A 22,376-nucleotide genomic window follows, 5' to 3' on the forward strand; every position below is an offset into this window, starting at 1 on the left:
TTTTCTATGATTCCAAGGGCATTATCCATAAAGAATTTGTTCCACCTGGCCAAACGGTCAATGGTGAGTTTTATCTCGAAGTTTTGAAGTGATTGATAGTGAGAATTTGTCGCATACGGCATGAATATCGTGATGCAGGCAGCTGGTCACTTTTGCATGATAATGCACCATCTCATCGTTCGAACATTGTGAGACAGTTTTTGAGCAAAACCAAGTTTGTGTGTTGAATCACTCTCCGTATTCACCTGATTTAGCACCCTGTGACTTCTTTCTCTTCCCCTGACTTCATCTGCCAATGAAAGGAGAGCAATACGACACCATTGAAAACGTTCAAGCGGCAGTAACCACAACCCTCAATGTATCTCAAAAACTGATATAAAAAACTCATTTAACAAATTAATTGACCATGCCAAATGCTGTATCGAAGCTGAAGGAGAGTATATTAATTGAAATAAATAATTTGAATAATTATAATTGGCTTGTGTTTTATTTTCTATCAAAAGTTTGGTTTCTTTTTTGGACAGAGGGCGTAGTACCCATCTATAAAAAAGGGAAATGAAACAATGTGAGAATTACATAGGAATTTCCCTACTGAGTTTCCTTGGAAGATTTATGCAAGTATACTTGAGAATGGCTAAGAAAAATTGTGGAAGAGAAACTTGGTGAAGAACAAGCTGGGTTCAGGCTAATTAGAGGTTGTTAAGATCAGATTTTCACATTAAGACAAATAGTTGAGAAATCATGAGAATATAAAAAGGATCTGTATTTATTATTATTATTGCAGTGGAACCTCAATGAGTCCTAAGACTGTGGGAGACCTAACCTATCAATACAATAACTATCATACCTCTCCTTGAAACCATTAACAGACAAAGCACTTACAATGGACTCAGGGGATCCATTCCATTCTTTCACCACTCTTCAAGCAAAAATTTTTGTCCTAATGTTCTTGCTATCCATACTCTTACCCAACCTCCAGGGATGATCCCTTGTTCTGCTCCCTCCAGTCAAGCACTGAAATATTTCCCCTGCAACAATCCTATAAAATCCTTTAAGTAACTTAAATGTTTCTATTATATATTCCCTTTTTTTGTTCTATCAACCAACTTTTGCAATCTACAAACCTTCAATCTATCCTCATAGGGAGCACTCCACAGACCACTCAACCATGTTGGTTACTCGTCTCTGGAACCTCTCCACCACTCACCCCAAGAAACCCATGTGACCAGTGCTGAGAAAAGTAATCCAGATGTGGTCATATCAAGGTTTTAAAAAAAATAACTGCCTTATCTCTGCTTGTTAGTATGTTCTTCAATAACCAAGTAATCCTGTGAACTACCTGGACTACTTGAGCAGTATGTCCACTAAACTTCGACTCTCGATCTTCTACTACTACTATTATCCCCCAGCTTCATCAATTTCCTGAAGTATAATTCCTCAATGTGGTACACAGCTTGTAATCTTTGTATCCCAAAATGCATAATTTTACACTTTTCCACATTAAATTGACATCCATTATGTTTTGCTCATACTGTCACCTATTCAAATCATCTTACAAGCTCTCTATATCACTTTGATTAACTATTATCCTACCCAACTTAGCATCATCAGCAAACAACTAAATATCTCTCTTCAAATTATTTCCTATATTTTATATGTACAAATTAGACAGAAGTGGTCCAAACACCATAGCACACTGTATCCTGAATGGAGAACTTATAGAACAAGTAAAATATTTCAGCCATTTAGGTACAATTATTTGAGAAGATGACAAATTAAGCAAACAGACAATAAATTCTGAAAAAGCTGGTATGGCAGAAAGTCAATTAAATAAATTTACATAAAATATGACAGAAATTAGTCATAACATTAAACTAGCTACATACAAAATAGTGTTCAAACCAATTTTAATTATGGATCTGACAGCTGAGTTAAAAATAATAAATTAGGATATTAGGAAAGAACCTGACATTGTTAGCATTCAGGAATATGTTAGCAGAGCTAATCTCAGATAGCATAGTTACTTAAACTATGCTATTGATACAGTAAAAAGTGACTTGGAAGACAGAAACATAAGATCTGATAATATTGGAGTATTGACAGATAACAGATTAATTTGGAGCAGTCAATCAGAAGTTAGTAATGACATAACTTTTTTATGGAATAATATCATAATGTCCTGTACATTCTCTGAGGATAAATATTAGGAATTTGATGATGATATTCTTACCAATATCTTTTCCCAGTGACTTTTGTTTCAATGCTTTTGCATGTAGCCTAGCCTTCTTAACATTTTTTTTACTCTATTCCCTGACTGTGCCTGCTAATATACATGCCAGAAACTTTCAGTATGCTTTCATCTTTCCTCAGACTAACTCTAACTTCTCTTCTTGAGTCCTACGTCTGAATTTACCTCCTTGAAAGAAACGTTACCACATACCTCCATGGTTCAACCAATCAATCAACATTTTCTTCAGATTTTGACGATGGATCACTATGCTGCAATAGACAAAAGATACTCTTTTGTCTATTGCAACATAGTGATCATAACACAACATCTTTGTATATCTACCATATACCAGCTCAAGCAAGTATATGTACGCTGATGACCTAGCAATCCTAGATCAATCTACCTCCTTTGTCAACCTCGAATCAACCTTGAACACCCTGTACATCCTGGAAGAGTACTTCAAGCACTGGTACTTGAAGCCAAATCCAACAAAAACTGTGTCTACAGTATTTCACCTGAACAATGCTGAGGTGAATCGACACCTAACGTTTCTTTCTGTGGAAAAATGGTACAACACGAGCCTCACCCGAAATACCTTGGAGTGAGCATGGACAGAAGCCTAACCTATAAAAGGCACATGCACCAACCTATCCAATAAAATTAAAACAAGAAACAATATTATTTCAAGGCTTGCTGGAACAACCTGGGGTTGTGGCACAGAAGTCCTAAGGTCGCCTGCACTAGCCCCTCGCATTCTCTGCAGCAGAATATTGTGCCCCTGTCTGGGAAAGAAGCGCACACACTAACATTATAGACACTCAGCTAAACTCTACTGTGCACACAATTAGTGGGACAGTGAGAAGCACCCCCTCTCTCCTGGCTGCCTGTCCTATCTAACATTGCTCCACCAAATATACGGAGAAGACAAGCCTCGATTAAAGAATTTAATAAAGCAATGCGCAAACCTCTCCTGCCCCAACACCAGACTCTTATAAATCCACCAGGTCTTCACCTAAAATCTAGAATGTCTCTCTGGTTTATGGACGAACTCTCTTCAGCTATCTTGCCATCAACACCTGACATGCGGAGAGAATTCTGGTCCAACAATCTCCAAACAAACGGCTTCCTGGTAGAAGATCCCTGTGCTCTGCAGCCTGGTTTTACACTCTCTGGGAAGATTTGGTCATCAATCAACAGGATCAGAACTAACCAGGGCAGATGTGGCTACCTACTACATAAATGGGGGCTGTTAGACCACCCTTATTGTGATTGTTTCCCCGTGACTCAGACGATTACTCATATTGTGTACAACTGCCCAAGGTGCCAATTTCACAGTGGTGGCCTACAGGACATCCACAAGGTGATGGATGAGGCCTTGGATTGGCCTTCCAGACTGGACAATGACCTGTAGTTGTAATTGTGCTTTTATGTAATGAACTTTCACATGTTAAGTTTATCATCATTTGTTTCTGGACATTGTGATTGTACATTTTGTTATATTTTACCGGCTGTGCCATTGTTAAATATATTGCCATGTGCACCATTTTATGTCGTTCTTCCTAAAATATTTTTACTTCCCTTATGAATTTACCATCTCTACAATAACTACAAGACTTATAAAATTTCCCTGACTCTAATATCTGTATCACTTCTTACGTGTTCATTCTATAAGGAAAGCAAATTCTTTATCTCTAGTCGATTCCTAATTTTACTCACGTGCTTACCCTGACTGTTAAAGGTCATTCCTTGCTAAAAGAAATGCATCCTCTAATTTCTTTCTGGGGCCGTCTCCTCTTCAGATATTGACAAATTTATTTTTTAAAGCTGTGCCAGCCAATATCTTAGAATAGAGGGGACTCTTATTCAGGGAGACTTTTCCAGACCTTTGGTGCACATAGGTGAATAAATTTAGTGCTTAAACTCATAAATTAAATGCTTTACTGTGGCTAAGTAAATTCTGGTTTGAAGTCGTAACCTCTATAACATGTTATGCCATTCTTTCAATTCCCAGCTTGCTATGGTTCATATCACAGGCAAAACTCAGGTATAGAAGAAAAAACATATTTATTGGAATCTAAAGACATAATATACACTTAGACCAATCTCACTTTCAATTAGTTCAATGACATGCTAAATCAAACTGTATCCAACTGATTAATACTCTACTACATGAACAATAAGTCCTTCTTTTGAGTTAGAGACTTAACACACATAATATACACATTATACACTTCTACTCAATTTTCTACCTACTATTTTAGTCTTGCATATTAAGCTAGTCACAATCATCTATAATCATTCCTAATAATTTGTCTTATGGATATCAGCCACTGCTAAATAATCACTTAAAGTTCTCAAATAATGCCCATACTCGATTAATACACTACAATGATCTTTCCCTTTTTCCGAATGGGTAATTATACGACAGAATCTGTACTTGACCATTTCTTGGGGCAGGGTCTCCAGGTCTGTCTGAACCGTTCTTCTTTATTTGAATTACCTTTCGATACTTCCATAAGCTGCGTCCACGTGGTGGGTCACTATGGTCATCAGATTAAACTATGCTCTACACCTGGCGTTTTTTTTCTCATCTATTCTCGATCTGTTTCGGGCCATCCTCGTTTCTAGCTGCCGGTTCATAATATACATCAGTGATATTATTCTGTCTGAACTTTCAGCGAAGGCAGCATATGCCAACATCTCATGCTTTAGTACCGGCAGAAATTCCGACATCGAAGGGAAAGGCGCACCTTCCGATATCGAACTATCACCAAGAAACAACATCAGGAACTACTGGTCCACGAGAGAAGTCGAATCATCATCCAGAAAAATAGGCAAAAAAAGCCTTGAGAAAGAGGTGCAAACCCTATTTTATTCTCTCTTCACTTCCCCCCTTTTTAGCACCCTCTTACTACCTTCCGCGATCTTTTCCTCTTCTACTTTCTTCATCCACGGCAACTTCGGCACATCGCGAGATCATAGCAGCGTCTTCCGGGAAACGAACGTGCATTGCTTTCCAAGATTGCCATTGCCTCAGTCCCGCCCATGATCTTTGGACTAATGTTTACATCTAATTTACCCATTCATGTATACATGATGCATTTCATATTATACTAATTTATACACAAAGTTCTTTACATGGTATTACAATTCTACTAAAAGGAGGTAATTCTATTTCTATTTACAGTGAGTACTTTATTTCTTCTGCTCTAGTACAAGTTTTTTCTCTCAGGCTGATTTTTCTGACTTCTTAAATCCTGAATGAATTGTTTCTTTAATAAAGTGCTTCATTTAGGATGTAACAATTTCATGGCAGTTTCACAAAGCCATATGCGTAAATAAATAAATAACATCTTTGTATGCTGATCACAAAAAACTATCACAACTTGCTCCTCAATAATTACCAACATATTTCCAAAATCTGGGAAATACCTCTCAGGACAATTCTGGAAGTCTTAAACAACAATAACCAACTCAATGTGCCTTGTAGTTACATACATCTGGGTCTGTATTGTTACTTATTTGTTACTCATTTTCTCCTGTTTAATACATTCGTTTTTTTAATGCTGATATGGAAGAGACCTTAGCAAAATGTTGGAACCTTACTTAGAAAACTAGTTTTAAACCACTTCAAAAATTATCATCATGCATCATCTTCATCAAATTCCTGCCATGTACCCTCAAGGGTTGTACAGGATATGATAGTACTACATGAAAAAAAATTACATCATTATTAATTTCCTATCTACAATTTTCCTCCAAATCAGTCTGTTACTTGTCAAGACTCCAACATTATCAGATCTTATATTTCTATCGTCTAAGGCACTTTGTACCATATCAATCCACCGATATCTTGGTCTTCCTCTGGGTCGTTTTGTTGCCAGCCTGGCAGAGAACACTTGTTTTGCTAATCTTTCCTCACCCATTCTGTTTAAGTGACCATACCAACTGAGATTAGCGCGCATTCCTGGATGCTGACAATGTCAAGTTCTTTCCTAATATCCTCATTTTTAATATGATATTGCCATTGATGCCATCTGTTCATGCCTATAATCTTTCTCAGGAAACTCATATCTGCGGTCTCTAGTCTTTGGTCAGGTGTTTTACTTCTGACCCAGCTCTCAGATCCATAAGTTAAAACTGGTTTGAACACTGTCTTGTATACAGCTAATTTAGTGTTCCGACTAATTTCTCTCTTATTCCATATGAATTTATTCAATTGACTTCCCACCATACCAGCTTTGCTGATTCTGTTGTCTATTTCTATATTTAATTTACCATCTTCAGTAAAAATCGTGCCTAAATAGCTGAAATGTTTTACTTGTTCCACAGGTTCGCCATTCACAACACAGTTGACATTTTCAATGATTCTGCCTATTTTCATTGTCTTTGTCTTTTTATTGCTGACCTTCAAACCATATCTATTACAACAGCTGTTCAATTTAGTCAGAGAATCTTGCAGACTTGTAGCGGATTTATTTAGAAGTATAACATCATCCACATAAAGCAAAGAGCTGACATTAACTTCTCCAATTTTTATATCATGTTTAATACCACTTTCCTTCATAATGTGATCCATATAGATAATGAAATAACAGAGGGGATAATGTACATCCTTGTCTCACACCAGATTTAACATTAAACCATCTTCCTGTACTTCCTTCAATTCTAACTGCTAACTTACAACTCAAATAAAGACTAAGTATTGCTTGATATAATGCCCCATTGACACCATATAACTGCAGCGTATTTATAGCTTCTCTCTTGGCACCTTGTCATATGCCTTTTCCAGTTCTACAAAACTTATATACAGATCTTTGTTATATTCCCATGCTTTCTTGACTATTTGTCGTAAAGTGAAGATCTGATCCTGACAGCCTCTATTTGGCCTAAATCCAGCTTGTTCTTCACCAAGCTTTTCTTCCACAATTCTTCTCAACCGTTTCTCAAGTATACTTGCATAGATCTTGCCAGGAACACTTATTTCCCTACTGAGTGTTCCTGGCAAGATCTATGCAAGGAACACACAGTAGGAACATTCCCTACTGAGTGTTCCTTGCATAGATCTTGCCAGGAACACTCAGTAGGGAAATACCTCTGTAATTCTCACATTCAGTTTTATTTCCCTTTTTATATATGGGTACTATGAGAGCTCTACTCCAATCATCGGGAATTCGTCCCTCTGTCCAGGCTTTCTGAACTATACAGTGCAGCCACTGTAAGACTCTTATACTACCATACTTCAGCATTTCTGGTCGAATATCATCTACTCCTGCTGCCTTTCCACATTCCAAGCCTTTGATGGCTTTTTCTACTTCAAGTATGGATATGTATTCCTGACAGCATGCCTGGTCAGTGTTTTTTATCAGTGTGTGTTGTCATCACTGCTTGTTTCATTTAGCAGTTTTTCAAAGTAATTACTACATACTTCAAGGATATCTTTTTCTCCAGTTTTCATGTCACCTTTATCATCTCTAACTCCTTTTACAGCACTCTTTTCTCCATTCCTAAGCTTCTCCAACAACCTCCAGAATATTTTCCCCCCTTCTTGATATTTATTTTCTATATTCTTGCCAAAGTCCTCCCATGACTCTTGTTTAGCTAGTTTTACACACTGTTTAGCTTTCTTACATTTGTCTCTGTATTCTCTAAGAGTACAAGCCAACTTATTTGCCAGGAACTTTTGATATGCTTTCTTCTTTTCCTTCACTGCCTCTTTAACATCCTGTGCCTACCAGGGAATTCTGATTTTTTTTTATCCTTGCACCACATGCCTCTCTGGCTGAATCAATCAGGGTTTTCTTCAGAGTTTGCCAGTGAATCTCCAAGGTTTGATTCCTGTTCTCAAAGTCTTTCATTTTCTTTTCAATAATCTTTCTGTATTTTAGTCTACAGTTCACATCTGAGAGCTGCTCAACTTTTATTCGCTTTAAAACTTTCTTACATGTTATTCTTTTCAATATGAAATTCAATTTTATCCTGCTCAAGACTAAATAGTGATCACTTCCAATTTCAAATCCTCTGTACACTCTGGTGTCCTGCACCAGGGAGAAAACATCACTATTAACAATAACATAGTCAATGAGACTTTTCTTATTCCTTGCCTCTTCTCTCCGTGTGAATTTGTGCACATTTTTATGTTGGAACATGGTATTAGTAATAACCAGTCCATGTCCTCAGCAGAAATCCAACAGATATTTGCCATTATTATTAGCTTTGCTCTTTTCTAATTTTCCCAAAATATTTTTGTATGTCTCACAATCATTTCCTACTCTGCTATTTAGATCCCCAACAAGGACTAACTTTTCATTTTTCGTTGTGTCAGTTGCTTTTTTCTAAAGCCTCAAAAAATTCCTCCACTTCTACTTTAGTAGAACCTTCTGTGGGCACAAATAAGTCTCATTGTCCAGTTCCCCATTCTCATATTTGCCCACATTACTCTACTTGAGACTGACTGCCATTCAAAAAGATTAGCCTCGTATTTTGTGTTGAATACTATGGCTGCTACTCCTTTTCCTTGATTGTCATTGCCTGAATATAACATTTTGTATTTATTGCTCAGAAAGATCTCACCAGTTTTGGTCTTTTTTGTTTCAGTCACCCCTATTATGTCGATCTGGTACTTATCTAATTCCTCAGCTAGCTCCATTTCTTTGCCATTCAGGCTTCTTACGTTGATAGTACCGATCTTTAACTCTGGTGATGTTGAGTTGGGGTTTGTTTTCAGATTTGTTCCAGTAGCTGACTTTTCGCTGTTTGCCCTGGTTCCATGGCTATATATAATGGGGGGCCTTGTTTAACCGGGCGATGCCCCAGCCAGCATGAAATTTTGTCATGTTGTACCATCATTTTTTATTTTGGTTTAACCAATAAGAATACAATTTGGTCGGTTAAATCCCAAATTGCCAGCCCATCCTCGTTTGTTCAGTATCCAAGTAGATACCCAACAGGATGCACCATGAGAAGGTGAGGATTGGACATTAGTTCAGAAGCCCTGGTCGGTTCTCTGCATTCCTTTAAAGGCTATGTGGAGGTCGCCTCTCAGTTATACAACTTTGACCCTTAAGCACTCCCCTTTTTATGGTTATCATCATGCATGAGCTCTATACAAGGATCTCTCAATGAATCAGTGGGTTTCAAGACTGACATCTGGGTGCTACCGGTTTGAATCATGCTCAAGTATGAATATTTGTCATAAGTAATATTCTACATTAGCAACCTTTTAGTCCAAAGATATTAAACGGATTTACAACACTTTGAGAGTAAAATTGTCATAAAAAAAATCTTTCAAGTGCACTAATTAGAGATGAGGTTAATACTGCTACATAATATCATACTATGGGACTTCGAATAGTCACAATTAACATGTCTGGAAAAATCTGAGCAAATTACAGTACAAAAGTATCAAATTGTGCTGCTGAATGGAGTGTCAATGAGTTTTTGGACTCCCTGGAGGTGTCTATAATAATAATATAACATTATAAATAAAGAAATATTTTTAACATGAAACTATAATAGCAATGCATAAAAAAATACTTACATGTTGGCATGTGTCACCTTCATAATATGTATCACTAGAAGACCAACAACACTGCTCTCGATTGAGCCAAAAAGCTTCAGGACAGATACCTTCCTTTAAATCCTTCATCCATCCAGCACCAATATCAATAACACCAGCTACAGTTCCTAACAATAATAAATAAATAAATTGTAATCTGAGAATAATTAAGAAGTAATTCTGATGGTGCAGATTGCTTTTATTACATAGAAATAGCATACTTCTTTCATTAAAATCAAAATATATAATAATTTTGTTTGTGAGAGAGAGAGCTGGAATTTTGATATGGCTGATATCTGTTATACTTTCTAAGAATAAGTAACATATATTTAATTATAAAAGCAATTCATAATTTAATACTAACTGTAGAGATATTTCAAGCACAATGTCCACAAGCATCTAAAAGAGACCTGGATACATTAATATGTATTACAAATAATTGTTAGAAAATCTGACATTCGAAAACTAGAAAGTTGAATATTCTGAACTACATAGTTTGTTGATTTGTTTTTTATTGTCTTATCAATCTTATTAATTAAAATTTAATTGTATGTTATCATGCATATTTGAAAAGGAAAATAGTCATTAATTTTTCTTATTAATAAGAAATGAGTCAACAATTATAAAAATGGTGTTTGACCATCATAATACTTAATAAACCTCTTATATACCAGATAATGTTTATGATAATTATCAGCTTAAAAGTGTGAGCCTTATTCTAAACCATGCTATTCCAAGTATAATTTACATTACCATTGTTATTATTACTACTGGGCCTTGAAATGATGGCATTATGCAAATAATTGTTTTGATCAATTTTTTAATCGTTATGACCTCAATTTTCTGAAGGAGTTGTCATGAAAATATTTCTATCTTTCTTCAAATTCAAAGAGACACTAAGATATGACTAAAAAAGTAACATAAAAGCACACATAATACTGGAAGAATTATAATTAATATATAAAGAAGAAACATAGGAAATATACCAGATATTTCCTATGTTTCTATGTATCACATAGAAAGTATTTCTAATATATAATATATAATACATTTCTAAACAGAAATCTGTGGGACTTCCAATAGTTATTTACAAACATAAACTAAACCACAGCTGAATAACTAAATTTATTAATAACACTAATCACTTTTTGTACTGAAAAACCTCCTTAGTGAAGTTGAAAGAACAATAAATAGAAATGTGAATACAACTTGAATTAAGAACTCAATGACAAGGGAATAAAAGGTAGATCCAAAACTAAAGCGAGGAGTGTAGTGTGCTGTCATCTGCAAAACTGTGTATTGGGTTGGAGGTCAACTGCAGTAGGTCATTGATATACAGGGTGTTCGGGATAAATTTGACATATTTATAATTAATTATATTTTTCCGTAAGTTACATGTATTAACACACACTTCTCTTCATTTAAAAGTTTGGACCCTTCTTCATTCATATACAAGATGTCAGAAAGGATGGATAGCTGGAACCCACCTGAATCATGGAAGAGAATAACTTGTATCATGATGATTCGTGCCCGCCATCAAAATAAGGATATTACGACTGCTGCCCAATGCTCCCTGAATACAGTAAAAACAATCAGGCATGAACTAGAGACTTGCAATGGTGACTACGAGGATGTAGCAAGAAGAAAGATCCCTAGCAGACGATCTGATTGCGTTCGTACAGCAGAATTCCTCGCAAATCTGCAGGAACAGGTGTTGAAGAACCCTGGCATTGGAATTCGGGCTTTGTTCGTGGAGTTGCTAACTGTAGTCAAGCCCTGGATAACAAGGGTAGCCAATGGTAGGCCGTATGTATGGCAGCAGGATTCGGCCCCTTGCCACACCTCTGGGAAAAGTCAAAAATGGTTGTCTGAAAATTTCTACGACTTCACCAGTCCAAATGTTTGGCCTCCAAACTCCCCAGACCTTAACCCCATGGATTATTTTGTATGGGGCGCAGTTGAAAAAGACACCAATCGCACTTCCAGTAATACAAAAGCCCAGTTAATGGATAAAATTAAAACAGTTTTTGCGGCCCTTCCCAGGGAGACTGTAGCATCAGCTTGTTCGAGGTTCCGAAGCAGAATTGAAGCTGTGATCGATGCTAATGGTGGTTATTTTGAGTAAATCTTGTTGATAGTATTGTAATTAACTCTGCCTGTAATGTTTTTTTGTCAATTCATTAAATTTAATAGATACAAAGAAGATTTTCTTTTTCCTTACGAAACTGTCAAATTTATCCCGAACACCCTGTATATAGCAGGAAGAGGGTTGGTGAGGACAGAACCTTGTAGGACCCCAGCATTAATTGGGTGGTGAGAGGATAGGGAGCCATCCACTATCACACACAGGTTCATCCAGACAGAAAACCGGCAATCCACCTACAGAAGTCCTGGATCAGGCCGAATGATGGTAGTTTGCCTAGTGGGCCTTTGTGCCAGACCCGGTCGAAGGCTTTGGAGATATCTAGTGCAACCACTTGAAATTTGCCAAACCTCTCCATTGCATTTGTCCAGAGATGGGTGATGTATGTGAGTAGATCTCCTGCTGATCAGCAGTGGCGGAATCCATACTGGCAGTCATTTATTTGCGAGTGTCTTCCAGATAGTGAAGGAGTTGGGAATTGATAGTTTTTTTCCGTTATCTTTGACAGGACTGAGGTAAGCGAGATATGGCGGTAACTGGATAGCAGTGACATCACCCTTCTTGGGAATGGGCTGAATACAGGCCAATTTCCAGTTTGTGGGATAGATTCCAGTGGAGTAGGAGAGTGTATATATATAGGTGACATTGAATAGGGGGTCAGTTCTGGAGCACAAACTTTCAGAACAACTAGAGGAATGACATCAGAGCCACGAGACTTTTTTGTGTCTAATTCGGACAGTATTTTTCTGATCTCATCCTGGCAAAAGGATATAGGGGGCATTGTATGTTGGGTGTCTGGAATGGTTGGGGTACATTTACCATCATCAGTTATGCATGCATTTGAAGCAAAGTGTGAGGCCAGAAGATTGGCTTTTTCTGTGGGTGATGATGCAGTAGAGCCATTGGGGGTGTGATAGGGGTGGGAATAGTATTGAACAGAATTTGAGCCCAATTGCTTTGGCGAGAGACCAAAAGGCTCGGCTGCCATTTGAACAGGCTGCTAGTTTCCTGCTTTTTGCTCTTTCAAACTCTGTTTTGAAAGCGTTGATTGTTTTTATGCATCTATTACGGGCTTCGGTGTAAGCTTTGAAGGAAGATAGAGTTCTTGATTTCAGCCAGTTGTGGTATGTCTGGTGTTTCATCTCTACAGCCTTGGCACATCTTTTGGAGAACCAAGGTTTCATTAGGGAATGGTAGTTCAGAGTGCTGTGTGGAATGTATGTATTCCTGCCAGTGAGGATTACTTTGGTAATAAGCTCAGTGCATATGTTTGGGGTTGGAAGGCCGGAAGCAATAGTCCAACCATGGGAATGCAGCATAGAAGTTGTGGAGGCTGTCCCACTTGGCACTGTTATAGTGCCAAACAACTCTTGTATGTCTTGTGCAATCATTTTTGCATGGGGGAGGAGATGAGCACTAGGTTGTGGTCAGAATTGCATAGGGGCCTCACTACTTTCACTGTGTATTTGGAGTGGTCATTGGTGAGGAAAGGATCTTGGGTGTTTGGGGGGGGGGGGGGGGGGTTACCTGGTATTCTGGTTGGCATCTGGACAAGTTGTGTAAGGTCGTTGGTGATGGCAAATGTTTCGGCATCTCTGCCTACAAGATCTGTACAACTGAAGGAGGAAAGTCAACTAGTGTTGTGGACGTTAAAATCTCCTAGGAGGATGATTTCACTGTTGGGAAAGTGGGATTGGAGAAAGTCGATTTTTAGGGAGAGAAAATTAAAGAGCTCGGGGTGGTTGGTTGTGTTGGTGGACCAATAGAGACAGCAGATGAATTGGACTGATTGGGGAAGGGATATTTTCAACCAAAGGAAGTCGAAGTTGGGTGATTCTAAGTTGGGCGCTCTCTGGCAAGGTATGTCAGAGCGGATGTATGTGCAGACACCACCCCTGGGACGAAAGTTGTTGAAAAAGTGTGTAGTTTGGAAGGTTGAGAGATAAGTGGTGCTGGGGGGGGGGGGGGGGGAAGCAGTGAGATTTGTGTTTCTGCCAAGAGGAGTAGGTGGGATTTGGTAGACTATCGGTGGTAGTGGACACTATTCAGGTTGGAGTTTAGGCCACAGATGTTGGTGAAGTAAATGTGTAGGGTTTTGTGAGTCATATGTTGAACCACATGGGTCTCGCACATTTCCTATGAGGTGCCTGCATGCTGGTCTCCATGGTGGCATCACTTAGTTTTTTCACCAGTTTATCTTGTCTGTAGTCAATGGTCCAGCTATTGTCACCATTTTGACGTTTTTCTTCGAAGCTGGTGTCTTTGTTCCCTTTGTGCAAATGATAGGGCTGGTTGTGCATGTATGTGCGATTGAGGTCTTCGAACTTGTTGATTGCTGTTATTATTTTTTATGTGTTTGTCGGCGTGTCGCAAGTCACTTTTATTAGGCACGGAACGTTTGTACCGTCCTTCCTTTTATTTATAGGCCTGAAACGATGGCACCTGACGATATTGTTAGGATCGTGCCAAGAAATTATATTCTTGTTTAATCTTTTATTCAAGTGTAAGCAAACAAAGCTTGCAAGCAAAATATCTTCACAGCTAGACTACTTGTATATAGAGACTGATGACTTCATATCATTTCCTTTAATATCCTATAATGAAAAGCATTAAGGGAAGATCACTATGCAGACCAATTCTGACCTTTGCTGAGGTCTCATTGGTGTGAGCCAGACCTAGAAAGATACCAAGATTGAATTAATGCAGAAGTCATATTTCCCACACACGAGTAGCTAAAAAAAAAAAAAAAAAGAGTTTATCATGTTATTATTAAAATTCTCTAGATCAGATACATGTAGAAAGTTTTTCCCCACTTAGTTACTATACAAATTATCCAGGTGTAAGGAAACAGAGTTTGCATTTGAATTATCTTCATGACTAGGCTACTTGTAATAGAGACTGATATAATTTCTTGGCAAGTATAATTTGCTTAGTAACCAAGTGGAAAAACTTTCTACAAAAAAAAAAAAGATTTTATTACTCTTTCCGACATTTCAGCCACTCAATATAAGGTAGGGTGAATAAAGGCAGTTTATCCACATGGAAAGCTTGTTTAGAACAGAGGGTCGTGTAGGCTGTTTTCTGCAAACTGACAAAGAAAGACAGCTGTTAAGAAGACGTGTGATTAGGGTGTCTAGAAAAAACAGATGATTGTTATTTTCTTTTTCTAGAGTGAACTGCATTTTGGGATGCTGGCTATTAAAGCAGAGGAGGAAGATTCTAATATGTCTAAGCCATGTGGGCAAATGGAGAACACATTAGCATATCTTAGCCAGGTTTGAAAACAGCCATATCAAAAGCATGTATTTTGAAATGCTCCTTACAGAAATTGGCTAGGGGACAGCCCAAGGCTGTATGCTCTGTCTGTTTATATATGGTGCAATTCCAAGTGAAGTGATCAGTATGGATGGTAAAATTGAAGACATCAGTGATGTCTTCAATTTTGTTAGAGAAAACCATGATGTTAGGGATAAAAAAACATGAGTTCTTTTGTGTTTTTTTAATTAGAAGATTTTAAAAAAATTGCAGGTCTAAAATCTAAACAAATATGGTTGTGAAACTTCAAAATTTGGGAAACGGTAAATGTTAGATCTCCCACCCAACAGTCAAGGCTAGCTACCAGTACTCACAGAGGATGCCTCTCTTAGGACTTGAGGCAAAAGTTAAAGTTGAACAGCTTTCACTTATTGTTTATATGTTATTACAATTTTTATATTGTATCCCAGGTGATGTCTCTGTGAGAGAGACAAAATAATGGAAATATTAACCAGCAAATAAGCTCAAATACATTTATATTTACCTATAACTATATAAAACAACGATTTAAAATATTGTATCAACTCTCACTATAGCAAACCTGTAGAAATCCAAGAGTGGTCTGTTGTAATGGATAGTTCTCTATAGTGAATTGAGTTCAGCACAGTATTGTATGTATGGAGCTTTAGTTGGATTTGTCTGTAGTTTGTTATAGCAGTATCTGCTATAGTGAGAGTCAACTGTATTTATGCTTGGAATCCCCCATCTAAGAAAGTGTACTGATATGCTGTTAAAACGTCCAAAAGAGGGTGACTAGATTGACATCTAGCATAAGTGCCAGCCTGGTTGGCCGAGTGGTTTGAGTATCCACTCTCCAGCCAAAAGGCTGTGGGTTCGAATCCTGCCGTGGACATAGATGTTTGTGGTTCTGTGGAAATAATAATAGTGGTGGTGGTGGGCGGTAGATGCCGTTGGTGTAGTTGCATAGTTGGTGGAGAGTTGTAGAGTGGGTGCCCTCCCTCGATGAGTCTTTGGACTTCCTGGAGGTGTTACGTAACAATAATAAGTGACTGCTCTTATGAAAAAAAAAGTCTTTCAATTTTATAAGTTACAAACAGGAAGGATGAATAAGAGGGAAACTAACTAACATTGATAACACTGTTAAGTGGAATGATAGGGAATTTTGCATTTTCCTAGGGAATGCATACCATGGATACATAGTTTTAAGCTAAAGGAGGTTAAGTGTAGGTTACATTCAAGGAAATATTTTTAGTAAAAGTGGCGAATAAAATAAGCTTACAGAAAGTATTATAGCAGCAGATACCTTACATTTATAGAGGTCCTAAAAATATATAGATGATATCAATGTAGTATTAACGATATTTCTTGTCAATTGTAACATGTACCATAACTAGAAATGGTTATTTTATCTACTTGCACAACAATACTTTTGTGATGACAGCTTTTTTTCTTTCTTAAATATTTAAATACTGTTAAATACATACTTTAATATACAACCTTTAAAAATATTCTTAAATATTGTTAAAAGTTGTATGAAACTATCAAAGGCATTTGTTCATCAAGATTTAATTTGTTTCCCTGCATCAGATATCATACTAATACAGAACATCTGTTATTATGTATAAAAAATATTATTTTAAGCAAAGTTGGGAATTTCAAAATAAGAGAAATAACCTGCAGCTAATCCAACTAACAAAACACACAGCCAGCCAGACCACGCATCATGAAATCCTTTGATGAGGTCATAGATAGATTCGCCTTTCTTTTTAATAATATACCGATGTCTCATACGATCACGAGCAATATCTCTCTGCCAATCGATAGTGTGAAAATCATCATACTGGCCAATTCCTGGTGGTAAGTCTTCCATATCTTGCAGACCAGAACCTAGAAAATTATAAAATAACACTATCAATAAATCAAATTTTGTATTTATTTGATAATTTTCATGTAAACTGATATTATAAGGAAAGACTAACCAAATATTCAAATCCTTATCTGTGAACTTAAATAAAATAAGTTAGAGACATTCTATAGGCAATCAGTGGTAGTGCTAGTTTTCAAATTTCAGCAAAAGTAAATGCTCTTCTAATTTTAATGATTCTATTGTGCTTTTTTTCCACTTTTTATTTCAGTTCAGTAAAAGTTACATTTCATTATATTGGTCAAAACATTAATTTGATTTTCATCAACAAACACAGTGTAAACAAAGAAAGGTGTCATCTATAGAATATTATACTACAGATTGCTATAGTATATTATACTACCTGGTGCGATATTGGTTCAAACATAGACAGACCACTATCAATAATATTCACATACTGTCTTGAGAACTAAATGACATGAATGAAAAACAGTTTCCTAAAATGCATACTTTTCCATTTCATTAATGATACTGTTGTTTTAAAAGATGTTATCTTCACTCAAACAATCACATCAACTCTAATCCATCATAGTGAAAATGATGAAAAAAAGACAGGTGATAGGTGACTGTTTATGAGAAAATAGCTAACAGATGACCATTGCATTCAACATTGCCCAATGGGCCTCAATTTCTTATGATCCTCAAGTAAAAGCAGCATCTTCAGTCTTGGTTTATTGCAATATAATCAATACATAGAATATTTCAAACAATGCTAGACTACTCATCCATCTTAAAAAGGAAAATTTTAATCTTTATAATTGACATATCAATGTCAAGACATCGCAGCCTGTAAATGACCATGAAAAAACAATAGTTTCTGCTGATTAATGTGAGGGCCAACATTAATCAGAAGTATCTGTTTTAAAATGGAATACCATGATCAAGTATACTAATAACAATAATGCACGATGGAAAAATCTTGATATTTAATTGTAAACTTGCATCTGTTTCACAAGCATCTTTTGCTATAAGGAATAGCAATTAAACAATAACAGAAAATTCTCAAAAGCAGCACCACCACAATGGTCAAAGTAAGGTAACGAAAACAGCCAACAATTTCCTAACTAATATATATATGTATATGTACTGAGGTTGATTTACTCTGTCATCAAACATTTTTTAAAAGAACTGAATGACATAAACCGAGAGTAAAAGAAAAAGGTTTAATGGTATCACATGACTAGTTTCGGCTTTTTACAGCCTTCTTCAGGTGTTTTTATACAAAAACATTAAACACTGAAGATAAAAACTGTGAACAGCACAGGAAAGTCACTATACATATTTAATGCGAAAACGTTGTAGTTAACGTATTCAAAGCTTTCTTCGTTGGCCACATTGTTGGGTGAGTGCGTGCGTATAGCATCTCATGAGCGCCAGTATGTGATCACAGCAGAATGACAGTCTGGGAGGTTATAGCTTAAATTATTATTTAAATGTACAGGGTTGAGGATGATTTCTCTACATTCTACAATTTTTCTCTCCAATTCATCATGGCAATGGAAAATGTTGTTAGATCTATCCCAAAGGATTGTATGACTATGGTTTTGATCATTAGAATCGGCAGAAAAAAGGATATGGCTGGATAGAGCACTGGCACGTGTTCTCTTGTAAGTGATGTCCCTCCTGTGCTCCTCCATACGCAATTCAATAGACTTATCCGTCTGGCCAAAGTAAGGAATGCCGCAGTCACACCATATCTTGTATACACCGGGATATTTTAGGTTGTGTTCGCTAGGCTTTGGATGGCTCACTAGAGAGTGGATCTTAGAAAGCGGAGTGAATAAAGTTCTAATGTTATATTTTTTGAGAACCCTGGCTAATTTTTAAGAGACTGAGCTTATGTATGGTATAGATATATTGCCTTTAACATTATTCATTTCTTCAGTATGGCGACTAGGAGGATTAAAAAGGTATTTTTTAGTAATTTTTTGAGAATAACCATTCAGTCTGAAAGTAGATCTAAGAAAATTGATTTCTTTATGAAGTTCACCTGGTCATCAAGAAGAGAGCCAGCTCTATGTCTCAAAGTAGAAATAATTCCAAGTTTCTGAGGAGGGAAATGATGGGACTGATTATGGAGATATCTATTTTGGGTCAGTTTCACTTCCGGGAAAGGCAGGGAACCATTAGTTTCAAACTCAGCCATGAATTGGATATTTGAGTGTTGACTATTGAGATGTTCAAGGAAATCCAGGAGAGAATCATGTCCATGGCTCCAAATGAGGAAAATGTCATCCACATATCGTTTCCAAATTCTAGGTGCTAAGGAATAGGAAGAGATAGCTTTAACTTCAAAATCTTCCAGTCTAATTATAGGCCAGTATGTGTGTCATCAGTAGTTGTTAAGGTCTTGGAGAAATTAGTGAGGGATTATATACAGCATTGGGCAGATGAGGGTGATGTTATCTGTGAGGATCAACATGGATTTGTTAAGGGATGCTCATGCTTTAGTAATATGATTGCCTATAATAAATTTAGTTTAATCCTTTATCCAAGTGTGAGCAAACAAAGTTTGCACCTGAAGTATCTTCAGGACTGAGGTAACTTGCAGTAAAGGTGGACCAAGCTCTCATCACTCCTTGTCTCAGTATCTCCCATAATGCAAAGCACATCTCCTTGTGGACATGCATAATGCTATGCATTAAGGCAGTGGTCGCCAAAGTGGTCGATATAACATTGTTAGGGGTCAATCGAAAAATATAAGACATCATTGTACGAGTAATATTTAATTCGGTTAACTTGGATTACCTCCATCCTGAATGACAACGCAATTAAGAGTGAATTGTGGGAACAGTGACATGAATAAGACCTGTAAGATGAAGCAAGGTCATGAATATAGTTACGGAGGCCAATCAAGTAGGCCAAAATGACGTATTTACCAATCAACGGATGTGCATGGTTCCCGCCCAGAGATGGCAACACGTGAATGGTTGCTTATTTACTTATACTTACACGTATTCGATCCCAGCCTCATTTTTGTGCATCGACATACAAGTAAGCGTTAATGCTCTAAAATTCATCAACATACATATCAATTCAATCGTTATTCATTCACGAACTAAACTTCTCTATGTTGAAGAGTTGAACAGGGCTGGTAGTAATATCAGTGATATTAATACCAGTAGTTTATTAATATTAATATCACTAGTAATACCAGTGATATTACTAATATCACTGGTGTAGTAATAGTAATATAATAATATATACTATATTATACATACAATAAACACTTTAACTATAAAATAAACAATCTAAAAATTCACATAAGCGTCTTTTTCGCTTGTCCCATTATAATTACGTAATAGTAAAATAGAGGGGGTCGATAAAACGTCAAGAAACTCTTGAAGGGGTCGACGGTCAAAGAAGTTTGGCGACCCCTGCATTAAGGGAAGGACCACTACCCAGATTGGTTTTGACCTTTATTGAGGTCTCGTCAGTGGGAGCCAGACCCAGAAGTCGTGATACTAAGGCAGAAGCAATGGAGAGGTCATATTTACCTATGCAAGTTTCCAAAAGGTGTACCACCTTATTATTAAATTACTCTGGAAAGATGTTGGAAGTTTATTTTCCACTTGGTTAGACTATAATAAATTTAGTTTAATCCTTTATCCAAGTGTGAGCAAACAAAGTTTGCACCTGAAATATCTTCAGGACTGAGGCAACTTGTAGTAAAGGTGGACCAAGCTCTCATCACTCCTTGCCTCAGTTTCTCCCATAATGCAAGTTGCCTCAGGACTGAGGCAACTTGGAACAAACCGGCCCTGAGAAGATAATGCTTCTACAGACATAGGATACACTGGAAGACATAGGGCCAACCACCTTATCCTCATATAATGGTTGCAGTTATAATTTTGTAAATATTAATATTCTATCAACAGAATCTGTAGTATCAAAGTAAGAAAGAATATTTATACTATTTTAAGATGAAACAGAAATTAGGAAACTCACCAATCAATAAAATATTACTTTCACTGTATAAGAATAAAAAATATTATGAAAATCTAAATAAATAATACATAGATCTATCCCTCTTTTATCTTTATGGTGTTGAAGGTTTCTATTCCTTATAAGTGCAACCGTTATACGAGGGTAAGGTGGTTGGCCTATACTTCACAGTGTATCCTATGTCTGTAGAAGCATTACTTCTCAAGGCCAGTTTGCCTGCTTGCAGGAAGAAAAATCCCATATAAACTGGGGAGAAAAACCTTGCAGCCATCGCCCAAGACCAGCTAACTTGGCTATGTCTGAGAAAGATCCTAAGCTCCTCATTTCGGCGACATAAATTGAGACACTCCTTTCCCAGGCATATGGTTGTGAAGCAACCAGCCACTCGGCTAACCACATGGACTAATACATAGATACATAATAAAATTATATATTGTGAAATTTATATTGCACTGCATTTACTTTTCATATATTCGCTAGAAAATTGAAAATATCATTTCAATTTTCTAGCAAATAACATTTTCAGCGAATTTTTTAACTGATCAATAAGTTCATGCGATGAATTTTCTCCGCAATGAATTGTCCAGACACAAATGCTCATCCAACTGCATCTTCATAGATCTATCCTGATTCAATGTGTCCACATCCACAACACACTAAAGCAATGCATTCCACTCACCAACCACCCCCCATGCAAAGAACCTGCTTCTCACTCCTTTGCTCACACCCTCCTTATACAGTTTCCAGCAATGGCCTCTTGGTTCTACTCCCCTCTCCCATTCTATGAAAAATCTCTTCCATGTCTACCTGATAACAACCCCTGACCAGCTTATGTGTCTCGATCATACCCTCCCCACCCTTTCCTCCTATTCATGAGGCTCTGCAACTTACATTCACTCAATCTGTCCTTGTACTCCACATTCCGAAGACCACTGACTACACTACCTTTGTGAATCTTCTCTGTACCCTTTCCAACATATACTCATCACTATGAAAACCTAGTGACCAAATCTGTGCACAAAAAAAAATGGATATATAAGAAGACATAAAAAATTAATTTTTGTTCTTGGTGTTTATCAGACCTATCCAGACCCCTCTCAGCATATGTGAGTGGGTTTCCTGTATAATGGTAACCTGTCCTTTTCAGTATATATATATGGTAAGTAGATAGGGTGACCAAGGTGTCTAGAAAGGCTAGACTATTATTAGTTTCTTCTTCATTTTGTAAATTGTATTCCAAGGTAAAGACTACTGAAGTTAGAGAGGAAAGTTAGTTAATGTATCTGGGCCATGAGACCAA

General features: G+C 37.0%; 1 protein-coding gene across 3 annotated transcripts in view; it reads right to left on the reverse strand.

The window, feature by feature from the left end:
- Window positions 1-22,376, reverse strand: part of LOC150105778 (H(+)/Cl(-) exchange transporter 4-like) — a 425,804-nt gene that overhangs the window by 237,058 nt on the left and 166,370 nt on the right. For all 3 annotated transcript variants that reach the window (XM_090394346.1, XM_090394347.1, XM_090394345.1), the window contains 2 exons: window positions 16,882-17,094; window positions 9,771-9,916 (listed from right to left, as the gene is read on the reverse strand). In XM_090394346.1, the coding sequence (XP_090250472.1) occupies window positions 9,771-9,916; window positions 16,882-17,094 (359 nt within the window). The remainder of the gene's footprint in view (window positions 1-9,770; window positions 9,917-16,881; window positions 17,095-22,376) is intronic.

This window comes from Typopeltis vanoorti, chromosome 6 (assembly GCF_054136105.1).
Source record: "Typopeltis vanoorti isolate ZY-2024b chromosome 6, IOZ_Tvanoo_1.0, whole genome shotgun sequence".
NCBI lineage: Eukaryota > Metazoa > Arthropoda > Arachnida > Uropygi > Thelyphonidae > Typopeltis > Typopeltis vanoorti.